At 40.0% G+C, this 14,085-nt stretch overlaps 1 protein-coding gene across 3 annotated transcripts in view; it reads right to left on the minus strand.

The window, feature by feature from the left end:
- Window positions 1-14,085, minus strand: part of LOC149534867 (acetyl-coenzyme A synthetase, chloroplastic/glyoxysomal-like) — a 302,385-nt gene that overhangs the window by 124,444 nt on the left and 163,856 nt on the right. For all 3 annotated transcript variants that reach the window (XR_016357318.1, XR_016357317.1, XM_089805521.1), the window contains exons 14-15: window positions 13,860-14,035; window positions 13,547-13,603 (exon numbers count right to left, since the gene is read on the minus strand). Coding sequence is in view for 1 of the 3 variants with exons in the window: in XM_089805521.1 (XP_089661647.1) it covers window positions 13,547-13,603; window positions 13,860-14,035 (233 nt within the window). In the remaining 2 variants the exon portion in view is untranslated. The remainder of the gene's footprint in view (window positions 1-13,546; window positions 13,604-13,859; window positions 14,036-14,085) is intronic.

Raw genomic sequence — 14,085 nt, forward strand, 5'->3', positions numbered from 1 at the left:
TCTGGGTTGTTTGAAATTAAAAACCTTGCATCTCATCCCTCTGATCTTCTTGAAAAGTATGAATTTCTTCCTTTTTTTAAGAAATTTTGAGATTTGTGGGTGCCATGAAATTCTAATAGTGACATCTTCATTTGTCTTTTCCTTCTATGCCCTCTATGACTTGGACTTCATGTGGCCACTTCACTGTTAGACGGGGAAAAAAAAAGCTTGCTAACTTCTGCTATAAAAAGTCAGCATGAAAGCTTTTTAAATAAAACACTGCCTTTTATTTGCTGCTTGAACTTTAAAACTGGAAACCCCCTTTTGGCTCTGTGACAATTATATTGTTGTTGTGTTCTGTAAATTTGTGGTTCTAATTGTAAGAAATAAGAAAGAAAGAAAAAAAAAAGTCTTCATGCTATTAACTCACGTTACCTGTTGGTCTGAAAATTGCAAGGCTTAGCTGTAGATCACCATAATTACCATTTAGAATTTTCTTCACTTATAATGGGACAATTTCTATTCCATCATGACAGTAAGCATTTGTATCCTTTATGTTCATCTTCATTCTTTCTTAAGTTACCAACTGCTTTTATTGGTTTGATTCATTGTTTTTCTTGAAGCTAGTAAACAATACCTCAAATTCTGTCATTTAGAACTCTTCCCTTTTTGTATAGACGATAATTTCTGCTGTAGATGTCTGATGAGTATCATGGTTTGGGCACATGACAAAACCTCTTTGTGAATTGTATTGGAGCATTTAAAATTTTCTTGAAACATATGTGGTCATTGTTTCCCTTTAGATCTCATTGCCCTCAACATATTTGACAGCAAAACCTCAAAAATAAGAAAGTTGCTCATCATTCTAGCCTTTTTTTCTGACTCTTAAAGCCTTCGTTCAGCTGCTATCTTTTCATAGAATGATAAATGTCTTTTCGCATTTTAGAACAAGCACCATATCCATAAAAACAAAGAACAGACCTTCATTCTGCAACATAAAGCCTCTGTTATTTCTTTCAGTATCCATTTTATTTGCCTTGAACGCATTATCCATTGCTCCTATAATATCAATTGGTTCTATGCTTGATTGTGCATCCATGAAGTTGTACCTTTGCAATCAGGTCTTCATGATGAATATGTTCTCTTATGAATGCATAGAGATTTGTAGTTGATGATTGCTGCCTGTACAATTTCTGTTTTAAATCTGCTCTTTGTGATTATATTTGCTCTCGTATTTACGCGACTGAGGCAGAATAATTTGTAACAGTTCTTCCAACATTTACATTTCATCATGGATAGTAGATCTTGCTGCTCACATGCTTTATGTTGGATCTCTTTTTATTATTGCATATCACTTTGTATCTGTCTTGAGCATATCATCAATTACTCTTTTAATATCTTGAGCATATATTCATTTGATCATTGATTTCATTGTGATGTTCACCTATGACCTCCTGCTTCTTGTCCGGCAAAATGGGTAGTTAGACAGTTACCGGTGCGGTGACGGTTGTGTCGTTTCATTGGCACCGTTTCAGACATTATAAATATTGTGGACACTTATGTATTTTGGCATCATTATCATTGTATGGAATATCATTTATGTGTACGGAAAAGCATTGATAATGAATAGTGTTTTGCATTGACTATATGTTTTCTTTCCTGTTCTCCACAGGCTAAACATTTGGCGTCGTTGTTAGTTCGCATTCGAGGTAGTATGAAAGAACAAAGATAAATGGGAAGAACAATACAAGACAACCGGAAGACAAATAATGACGACGAAACAGAAATTTTTGAAGGAGAGGACGAGGCAGCGTAGAACTTTCACATTTTGTATCGTATAGGACTGGAAACTTTCATATGGAGGGAAGCCACGGAGAACAGGGTTACGACAAATAGTGTGTGGGATGATATGCACGCGAACCTCACCACGAACAATTTTTTAGACCAACTTCCCCATCTGATCACACAAGCCTACGTGGCACAAAAGAGACACCAGAAGCGGAACACGAGGAATACCATCAGGAGACTCTGAAGAAATTCTATGAGGAAAGAGATGCATGGCATTGAAAAACTGAATCATGAGCAATTGCGCCATGGTGATAAGGGCACTCAGAAATCTATAATTGTCGCATAAGTCAAAACATGATGTATACAGAATAAATAAATAAGAGTGTTTTGTTTTGATTTTCTTTTATAATGGTACTATATGCCAAATGCCCAATCTTTTGAATAAGAATAGGAACTTGCAGGAAGAAATCGACGAATTACAAATTGTGCATGGCGAAGCCGTATGCCACCGAAGGATAAGACAACTCACCGGGGAACAGACTGAGGGGCAGCCAAAGGAATCACCTAATGTGGTGGTCGTAGTGGGGTTCGCAAGAACCAACGAAGGGTGCCTCAGCTCACCAGAACAACGGAGATAGAGCAACGACGAGCTCAAGGAAACACAACATCGATTGGCAGTGCTTGAGGAAACAAAGGAGCAATTTTTACATTCATCACGTACACCACTATGAGAGAGAACCTATGAAGAAGTAGGAGAAGGCGAGGCTGACAGAAGACATCGGGGCGAAAGGAAGTGTCGAAGCGGCACTGCACAGTGGTCAGAGTAACCTACCGGGATCAACTTCTAATAGTTCAGCAACACGATCTAGTGGTAATCAACGAGCAAGAAGCACTATGTCTCAAAAGCAAAAACTCCCGAAGTTCACGGGCGACGAGAAGGAAGATCCCGTATGCCATTGTCGTACGTGTGAAATGATATGGACCGCCAACGCAGTCACAGATGCAGATGAATGGTTGAACCAATTTCCTGCCAGCTTACAAGGGGTAGCGGTGGATTGGTTCTCCAACATGGACAAGGAAAAGATCTCCACATGGGATGATCTAAAGAGAGAATTCCAAGCAGAGTTTCAGCTGATCCAAGATGATAATGAGGTTGTAGCAAAAATCTACAACTACAAACAAGGGAAGGACACTGTTCGAGCCTACAATCGAAGGCTTAAAGATCTTCTTAGCCAGATGGGTACTCAACCAACGGACGAACTAAAGAAATGCTGGTTTGTAGAAGTTTGTAGAAGGCCTCCACGGAGCATTGAGAAGAAAATCCAAATAGTTCTTCCCACGTCCTACACCAATGCATACGACTGTGCCCTAAATCTACAAAGTGAAAGCAAAATAGCAAAAAAGAAGAGGAGAAGTAAATTTTCATCATCTTCCAAGAGCGATGAATCCTTCGACGAGGGAAGCAATGCCGACAGCGAGGAGCCCAACAAGAAAGTGCAAGCACTCCAAAAAGACTTAAAGCAGATGTGCAAGGAATTCAAATCCATGATGGGATCGATGGGCACATAGAGGAAGGAGAAATCTGGTGCATCGACTGCAAAGAGAAGCGTCATTCAAAGGGAGCGTGTCCCAAGAAGGCAATGTGTGATATTTGTGAAGTCCTAGGGCATTCTACAAAGGAATGTTCGTTTAACATGAAGACTAGGAGCCAATAGATATTGTTCACACAAGAACAACCATCCACGTCTGGCACAAACAATGAGACCCAAGGCAACAATAATGCCACATCCAGCGGCTCCTAGAACAACCGCCGAGGACAGGGTAGGAATGACAATAGAAATCAAATACAATATGATTCCAAAGGAAGGCCCATAATCCAAAGCCGGGCATGTAACCAATGGGGCCACTTTGCGAAAGAGTGTCCGAAGAATGACACCCAGTAGAAATTATGTCAATGGTGTGGTCCAGGAGATCACGAAGATGCTAATTGCTTGAAACAAGTAAATCTCATTAACTTCGATGAGGAAAAGGTTTTGTTTGTCACTCGCAACCAGGCTAAGCAGGCCACCTATCCCAACCCCCACACGAAGAAGCAAAGGCTACGAGAGGACGTAGAGAAAGCAATGAAGACTACGAAGGATACGAAAGATGCTATTCCTCGACGATCGGAGGGAGAAAACAACTTGTTCAATCAGATCCTACAAATGGAGCTGCCCGTCAGAGGTCAAGACCTCTTACAAGTAGTACCGCAACTAAGGACGACATTACTGAATACCCATGCACACACGGCAGAGACGAAACAACAACCAACCGTACCAGGAGAGTCCACGACAGTTCCCATATTGCTGATAGTAAGCAACGACCATCATCCGGTGGTGGTCGAGATGGGAACCCTCGAAACCATCTTGACAAACACCATCGTGGATGGTGGGTCCAGGGTAAATGTTCTTCCTGAGTAGATGTGGAGGAAATTGGGAAAGCCTACCCTGTGGTCATCCACATTCAACCTACTGATCGGCACCGACCAGTAGAGGATAAAACCCCTGGGGACCTTAGTGGCTTAACAAGTAACTATCGGGACGTAGCCATTTGTGTTGGATTTTGTAGTAATCTCCTTAAAGAAAAAGCGATATGATGTCATTCTTAGAAGAGGATGGCTGGTGGTGGTGAAAGTAAATCACAACTAGAAGAAGAATATCCTATCAATGGAAAGTGGAGAGCCGAAGTTTGCGATTGATCTCCAAACTCAAGTGGTAAGTGAAGAGATGGCATTGTCGTTGGACTTTGAGTCAGACAAAGAGCACTGGACAGATGAGGGAAGAATGGATCTGAACAATGAAGGTGTTTTACAGCTGGAGTAGTGTTCAAAGGACAAGACAAGTCCCCTAAATAGACTTTTTCATTGGCAGATGGAAGACTATGAACTCTTCCATACATACATGCTGGGCATCGAGGAACTCGAAGATGAGGAGGTATTTCCACCACAGTTCGTGGAATACAGAGAAGGAAACATGGAGATCAATGAGAGTCCTGCCCATTCCTTTGAAGGAAAAGAGATAAGATACGAAGAGCCGTCCGTAGAGGTTACTAATCTTGGAGACGCGGAGAATCCAAGGAACATACTCATGGGAGACGATTGGAACTCAGTACTGAAGGCCGCAGCATTCAAAAATTTTCTGGAGTACAAAGATATATTCACATGGACTTACAAAGATTTAAAGGGAATCCCACTAGAGATGTGTGTCCACCGCATGCAGTTGCTTGCTGGGTTATGGTGGCCCACACTTTATAATGATCCACGGGAATGGGTGTTGAGCTGCGACACATGCCAAAGAGTTGGCAAACCACTCAAGAGGGACTTCATGCTATTAAACCTATCCCATGCCTAGGAGTTGTTTGAATGTTGGGGATTAGACTTCATTGGTCCCCTTAAGGCAAGTAGGGCTAGGCGCTATCGATACATAGTGGTGGCCATGGAGTATCTAACTAAGTGGGTAGAAGGACAGGCGCTACCTGATAATTTTGCAATCAATATGGCCAAGTTCTTGTATGAACAAATCATCACACAGTATGGTATACCTATTCAGTTGACGAGTGATAGAGGAGATCACTTCGTCAACCACGTGATCAGATTATTGACAACATAATTCAAAAAAATTCATTCATTGTCAGGTCCCTACTATCCACGAGCAAATGGCTAGGCGAAGGCCACAAATAAAATTCTGGTGGGCATCATATGCAAATCATGTGGCGTTGAACAGGCTGACTGGGAGGAGAAGTTACCTTCGGTGCTATGTGCCTACCGTAACACATTCAAAGTCACAACGGAGCAGACACTGTTCCAGTTGATGTTTGGCCAAGAAGCGGTGGTACCGGATGAATTAATGGTCTTGAGCCTGGGAATTGCAATCGACAATAGACTGGGAGATATGGAGAGTTTACGAGAACACCTCTACCAATTGAACAAACCGGATGAATGCAAATTAATAGCACAATGGGTGACAGAAGTGGCACAGACTCGTCGAAAAGCGTGGCACGAAAAACATTTTAAAAGGACAAGGTTCTAGCCAGGCCAACTCGTGCTTCGGTACAACAGTTGCAACGAAATAAAACCCGAGAAGTTTAAGGTTAAGTGGCTGGGACCATATAAAGTGAGAGAAGTTGGCGACAATGGAGACGAGGTAAGAAATAATTGCCAAATGGGATTCAAGTAAAAAAAATTTTAAAAAATTAAAAATTTAAAAATTTTTTAAAATATAAAAACATAAAAAAATTAAAAAAATAAAAAGAAGAGACAAAGTGTGTCCCGCGGATGCGATGTACCCCACGGACACCTGTCCTATGGATGCAAAGGGTCCCGTAGACACAAAGTATCCCACAGATGCGTGGCCACAAACACTTGTGTCCCACGGTAAGGGTCTCGCAGACACTTGGCCGCATGTAAGGCTAAAAAAAAAAAGAAACCTCCGCGGGGATATCAGCCACAAACATAAAGAGTTGAAGATATCTCCGACATAATGGAAAAAGAAATGAGCCGCAGAGAAGAAAAGAGAACTGTGGAGAAGAGATAGTAAGCCAGCGATAGGAGGAACAAAAGTTTACGCCGAGGAGAGAAAAGTCGTCCGCAGCAGTAGCATTTGTGTCAGGCATAAAGAAAGAGCATCCACAGGAGGATGTCATAAGAAGAATAAGTGTTGAAGGAGAAAAGGAAGAAGCTACGGTCAGCAGGAAAGGAGCATATTGTAGGCACATTATCCATGGGAAGAAAAGAATATCCGCAAGGAAGGAAAGACATTCAATGTGGGAACCATTGTCGTCGGAGAATCACTGTTGCGGAAGATAGAAAGACAAAGAGAAACCCTAACCGTTTCTTGTGGTTACATTAAAAGACAAAATAAGAGACCATTATTATGGAGTCTATAGGAAAAAGAAAGTGGTGGAAAAATTAGTTAAAGGAAAATATGGAAAAGAATACGAGAGTGTTCACTTCTGAAGTCCGAGTTGTAGGGCCAGCAGCATCCAGCAGTAAGAAGCAGAAAGTGAAGGCTGACCTATCACACCGCACAATCCAGTTTGAAGGACTGAATGGCAGCGAGTGTCGGAAATGGTGGCAAGAGACTACGGATACAGATTTAATCAAACAAATTTTGGTACGAGCACAAGTACATTGGGCAATGCAACTTCCGGTATTTTCCATTCAGTTGTTTGAATCAGTTTTAAGAACAATGATTCATACAACAGGAACAATAGAACGAGTACATTTGTTTACAAGAAGCACCATATGACAGTCTTTCAAACCGCAGGATTTTAGTAGGGTTTTTGGCATTACTGCCCAAGGAGGTCGGAAGGTGGAGACCAAGAATCGCAAGTTGTCACAAGAATGAAAGGAGTATTCGATGAAATTAGTAGGCCACAACCTCACACTAGAGGAAATGAAGTCTATGGTGAAGGGTGCCAAGAGCTGAGGACTATGGAAAGATTTTATCCAGGAGGGCCATTGGAGATGTATCATGGATACAATTAAAAGAAGGTTGATGAGGGCAAGTCGAGCCTCGGATACAGCTCTACTGCTGATTACCATGTATGATTGGGCCACAGTCCTCGCCGACAGGATGGAGGAGTTTATGATACTCGAGCATCAGACATTCTTCATGCTGCATCATGCCATAGGCTTGTTTTTGGAGGCAGCCCTTCATGAAGTTCCAGACAACGATTTTGAGGTTCCACCGAAGGGGAAGTTGGCGCCAAGAGAACCCCGAATATTCTACTAGAGACACTTAGACATGGGTGGAACCACAGTCGGGTAGAAGAAAGTATTGCAGGGATTGGAGGCATACAGGGACACGGACAATGGAAGGGAGGAAACCACAAAGAGCAATGGGGCCGATTCTGACGAAGAGAGTAACTCGGCAGAAAGTGGCGGTGACACGGTGGCCAGTAGGTCCACATTTTTCACCCTACCCCAGTTGCCAACTTCGGCACACTTGACAGCCACCACTTCGCCCATTCTTCTGTTTGGCCAGAGACAAGCGCCAATTGTTATGACTCCATTGACGGCCACGACAGTTGTTATGACTTCGCCGACGGCCACAATAGATGTTATGCCTCCACAAGGTTTTTCGCCAAACTTAGTTACACCAGTAGAACCAACTACAGAGATAGTAGAGTTGCCAACACCAAAGCTGGAACCTCAGGTTTGATTAGATGTGATTGGCTCTGATGCTATGGTCACCATCTCTTTCTCTTTGTTGGCCAATGCCCAGCTAGCCCAAATAGTACAGCCAGTTCCGCCAGTATAGCCAGTTTCGCCGATACAGCCAATACAGCCAAATGAGAGCATTCAGCCGACACAGGCAGCTCAGCCCAAGAAGACTGAGGTGATGGACAGAGCCAGTGCATTCCTACGACAACAGTTCTTACTCATTCTTGCAGAGGTTGGTCCTTCCATTCAGTCCCCAAGGCATGGAGGGGTATCTCTAAGACCAGCTGTCGTGTTAGAGCCACACGAGGTGGGAGTACCACAATCCGAGGATGCGCCCAGAGAGGAGGCAACATCGGATGTGGACGTGGCTACCGCAGGAGAGGCAGGGATGGATACCGACGAGGAGTGGACTCTTGACAATGTGGGAAAGAGGATTATGGGTTTGATGAGGATAGATGCAAGGCATACCTCAAAGCTATGTAGGTTGTGATGGAGAAAGGATGCATTGTTGCATGTCAGGCTTTGACTCGTAGAAGGGAGTTACATTTGATCCGAGCTTATATTCGAGGGGTTTGTCCTGAGCGTTTTTGCTCTTGCTTTGAGGTTAGGGGATGGCCAGCAGTGGAGACACTAGAAATGTTGGCTGATTGGGCTACAGAGCCTAAGCTGGGACTGTGCAACACTCCATGGAGAAGCTAGCACATGAGATAGTGGGGTTATATAAAGGCGTCTATTATGCTTATAGGCGTGTGGAGGCGGACATGGCATCAAAGAGGATCATAACTAAGAGATCTATGATAGTTGAGAGGGATACTAGAGCGAAGCTAGTCGCTGACTTGGTTAGCCAGCAAGCAGCATGGGCAGCCGAGCGCGCAACACTTTTGCGGGACAAGGAGACAACCAAACAAAGACTACAAGTGGCCGAGCAAGAATTGCAGACAGCTAAGGCCCAAGCTATGGATGCAGGGCTTCTTCTGAAGGAAGCAGTGGAGGTCAATACGCAAACTCAGAAGGATTTATGCATCCACACGGATCAAGTGTACGAGTTGCGCCGACAGCAGAGCACTTCAAAGACACCACCTCTTCCCTAGTTTATATTGTTTCTATGTTGTATGTTGTTGTCTCCTATTTTGTTAGTTTTTTAAGTCGCCTAGAGACGACTTTTCTTTTTTGGAGGGGATGATGTTGTCTGGAAAAACAGGTAGTTAGATAGTTACTGATGCAGTGATGGTTGTGTCATTTCATTGGCACTGTTTCGAACATTATAAATATTGTGGACACTCATGTATTTTGGCATCATTATCATTGTACGGAATATCATTGTTGTATACGGAAAAGCATTTGATAATGAATAGTATTTTGCATTGATTATATGTTTTCTTTCCTATTCGCCACGAGCTGAACAATGCTCAAAACTTGCCAACTACCATAACTGTACATTATCTCTGATCACAATGAATTTTTGCTTTGTTCTCCTCAGCTGTTTCAAAAATTCATCTAGCTATTCTATACTATTGGCACTATCCTTTGCTATGATGATGGTTGTATTCTATTTTGCATGTAACTCTTGCTTGGGAACTTGTTACAATCCATTCATTTGTTACAAACCTCAGTGTATTGCTGCCGTTTGGAAAAGATATGTCTGCTCTTGTATTGTGATTGGCATGCATTTTCTGTTCTATTTGTCTATTAATCCATCTTAAGATGCATTAAACACTAAGCCATGCTTTGAATGAGCTTTAGAGTGTGCTTTTGTAACAGTAATTAAAAGTATTGAATAAATCATAGCTTTGCTCATAGCAATAGCTGCTCTCTTGTTTAATGCTGACAGTAGTGCTACCATAAATGATCATTGATTTGATGGCATGATGCTTTCGTCAATCTATCTATAAGGATGTCTCTTCCTTTGTTTGAATAAGATATATTGACTTAAAGGCCTTCACTTTGATGTTCTTTGAGATGTTGCCCACTGTATTTGAAAACAACAAACAATATCTTTGTTCTTATCACTATGATGCACACCTTCATGATTTGTAGCAGTATTGATATCCCCTTGCTGCTCACATATTTATACTCTGTTTATTTGCTGATTATCGATGACACTTGCATGCATTTCACTTGATTGTTGATTACTTTATCTCTTATTAGCGAGATGGGCTTGAACCCTTGTGGAAGCAACATTTATGCCCACTCGCTAATCAAAGCACTTGTTATTGCACACTAAACAAACTAGTTAGAAACAAACCAAGTTTTGGGTTTTGGCAATATGGATGCACGAGTGGGGTGTACTGATGATATAGGTTAGTTATTGCTTAGATCCATTGGATCTAACCACATTCTAGTTTTTATTTTCAGATTTGGTACTGGAGTGCAGGAAAATGGGAGCAACAAGGTAGCAGGAGCATACATGGTCAAAGCAAGCAGCAGCATCGCTACTCATTCAGGCAATGGCTGGCCCCTATGACTCTTATGCCTTACTTCTCTTTCAAACATGTATTTATGTTTTAAATTCAAGCTCGAAATTTTCTTTTAGCTAGCTCACGGCTTGTGTGGAGAGATAAGAATATTCGATGAATAAAGATTTTACATTTTCCGAAAATATGTTAAATGGTATATCAAATTGTAGTATGTCATTTTCTTTTCTTTTCTCTATAAAAAGTAAATACTGTGCACGTGGATCAAAGTGAGCATTTATTTTTAAGGCGTATACTACATGATCAATTTGGTATGTTTTCTCTGTTAACAAGCATGGCTCTACCTGATTTGAGCCTGTAGGTGGAAAATAGGTAATAGGTGCCAAATACAAATTAAATATTATGAAAAAGGCTTCTTGAAAAGGGATTGGATTATTCTTGATTCATTCAACATTTTTCTTTCCTGGAGAAGCTTTGGCTTTGAAGAAGCAGTCTAGGGATTCACTAATAATTTAATCTTGGAGAATGCAACCTCTCTCCAATTGTGCTGGTGGTTTCATAGGGAGATTACGTTGGAGATTTTTGGCGAGGAAATATCAATTGTTTCACAAGGGCTTTTGAAGCTTATTTTCTGTAGATCTGAAGTTTCAAGATAAATATTTATTTAATTCATTTAACATTGGTTTGTGCTTTCTTCTACATTGGCATGTGGGAGTCTTCTTGTGCTACAATATTCAAGTGGAGACAATAAGTATAGTAGATTGAATGGTTCATCAATCATCTACTCTATTGTTTCATTTCAAGAATTTAAATAATATTGTTATCTTCTAAATTCCGGGTATGCTTTGGTACCGTAAAGGCTTTAAAGAGATGATCAATAGATTAAAGATTGCAGTATAACTGTTTGACAAATTATCCATTACTGTTGAAAAAGATTTTTGTCTTGAATATGCATGCCAAGTGTTTGTAAGAACGTCTCTTTTTTGTAGATGAATATTGGTTTTCGTAGGATTCATGGAAAGCATTTGACAATATGTCAACTCACTGTACAAGTTGATTTCAGTCAGTCATATGTATGAGAAATGTCAAAAACAGTTACTATATCATTCCAATTATATTGCCAACCCATCATCCATTATTAGAAACATTCAAAAACATCATTTGCAAGAATTTCAATCCCAATTGACATCATCCCAAGCAAGCATAAACAAATGAAACACAATCCAGCAAGCATAAAGATTGTCTGCAAAGTGTTTGATGATATTCTTTGAATCTCTAATCAACAATTTGAGGTCAGAATTAGCAAGGGATATTTCAAGTAATCATTGCGGTTTGAATCCCTCCTCTAGCTCAATGAGATGCTTTATTCCCCTCTCAGGAGAAACTACATGAGTACTCCCAAACACTTTGCTATGCTTAGATAGAAACTTCTGATATCTATTTTGACTATTCTATTGTGGATCATTGGCATGATGAGACAGTTTTCTTCTCACTCAACCAATGATGCCTACCGAGCCACTCCATCCTCTTGAGTGATACCACCCTAGGCCCTCCATCTGAAAGTCTTGAAAGTACCACTTTCCTACCTTGATGTTTGAACCTCATTTCTAAATTTTACAACTTGAAAGAAAACTATACAAGATATAAGATCTATTTCATGCCAAGAATAACATTAGTTTCCTCTATATCAGCTGCATAAAATTAATCTTTCAGCTTGCAATCACCCAACTGTATCTTCAAATTAGAAATCTTACAAGGAAGATTATACCTATTTCTTACCATCACCTTGAATCCATCACATTCTTCAATTTACAATTCCCTCTTAGCTACTAACCTCTCATCAACAAAATTATGCGTGGCCACCATATCAATTAAACATATTACTCAATACCCATATATTACACCTCTTACTTTGAAAGTGATTGCATTTTCAAAATTAATAAGTTGGGCAAAGGTCCTATAATCCTTGGCCTCTTCTTCTAATGTATCTTCCTCTTCACTACTCTCTGAACCAGATTCCAGAACTGATTTTTTTGATACTAATCCCTTGGCAGAAAATATACTCCAATTACTAAGCATTTTCCTTCATACCCCACATATGTGAGGGGTGTCAAGGCGCCCTGCAATTGAAGTACAATTTCCTCCTCCTAAGATCATTTAACAACTTAGTATCCAACCTATTTGAATCACTCCATGGCTGATGTGATTCCCTTTAGAAATGTTTATTATCTCTTTCCTCCTTATACTGAAATTTGCTCCTACAAGCCACAATGTCTCTAGCCTGTTTGATGGCTCCCTGTAGAGTTGCTGATTGAGATCCTTACTCTAGCTTCTCAATGGATCTACCAATGCATCCATAAAAGGAAGCATGACTCTTTTTTCTGATATATAGTGGTCAACACGACGACTCTCTAAAAGTATGTCGTATATGTAGAAACTGGAACCCATTGCCTCAATAGTGTCAACTCTTTGAAATGAAGCTCTGTATCCTTATTATCAAATCTTTCAATTAACCTCTCTGTAAAATGCATGTATGAGTTTCACAGCCATGCTTTATTATAATTTGTGATCAGCATTAAGCTCAAGTTTGGTTTTCTATTATATTTATTTTTGTACAATTAGATGATATTTCTGTATCAACCCTGATCCAGGACATTACAAATGTGTTCATAATCCTCCTCGCATAGGCCCTACTAAGGTATTGGCATGAATTGACAACAAAAACATTGATAAGTATGGAAACAAGAACTCAAATTTGACATATGGAGAAGAAATGACAGGATGCTGACTTACAACTTAACACAAAAATCAAAAGAACCATATGTATAGGTACACCACATCTATACACTAATCATAATGATTTTCTAGTTCATTTTCTGAATTTAAGGTTTATTTATTGTGATTTTGTATGACACAATGCAATGCTGTTAAATAGATATTCAGTACTGGCTTTTAGGAAACTTGTGTCTATATTATTTCTTAAATAAAGTAAAAATATAACTTGTTCCAAACACAAATGCTTCCTCTAGAATGTTTTGAGAAATAATCTGTTTAGATGAATACAATTCTATTACCTTCCAGTTCTCAACAGTAATGGTCTTTTTATTGAAATTATTCTGAAAAACATCTCAAAAGCACCAAATATGACATTCCTTAAACACACCTGACATTGATGACATCATCCAAACGTCCGGTTAACCAATAGTAACCATCTTTGTCCCTTCAAATGTAAAGCCATAAGATCAATAAATATAAATATATCTAGAAGAAAAGATTTTAGGAAATTGAACATATGCATTTGCTTGGTATCTAATTTCAAAAGAAAGTTTTGTCAATGAATTTTTCTCCTCGGGAATTGTCTCATTGTGTATTCTACTGTCGCTTCAATCTGGGATTTGGCATAACAACTTACAAAGAGACAATAAAATTATTTGCAAAGGAAATCAATTATTCATCAGTTCTACAAACTTGTTTACCTGTTACAGCCATCACCACTGAAGTAATAACCTTTAAAGGGTTTAAAGTATGCTGTTTCATATCTTTCATGATCACCATAAAGAGTTCTGAAACAACCAGGCCATGACTTCTTTATGCACAAATGACCGCTGCATTCTCCTATCATTTCAACGCCATTTTTATCTACAATAGCTGGCTGAAAAGGCTAATTTATTAAAAAAAATTCACCAAAAATTGATATAACAA

This window comes from Cupressus sempervirens, chromosome 10 (genome assembly GCF_028749045.1).
Source record: "Cupressus sempervirens isolate cs-2001-9-10 chromosome 10, ASM2874904v1, whole genome shotgun sequence".
Taxonomy (NCBI): domain Eukaryota; kingdom Viridiplantae; phylum Streptophyta; class Pinopsida; order Cupressales; family Cupressaceae; genus Cupressus; species Cupressus sempervirens.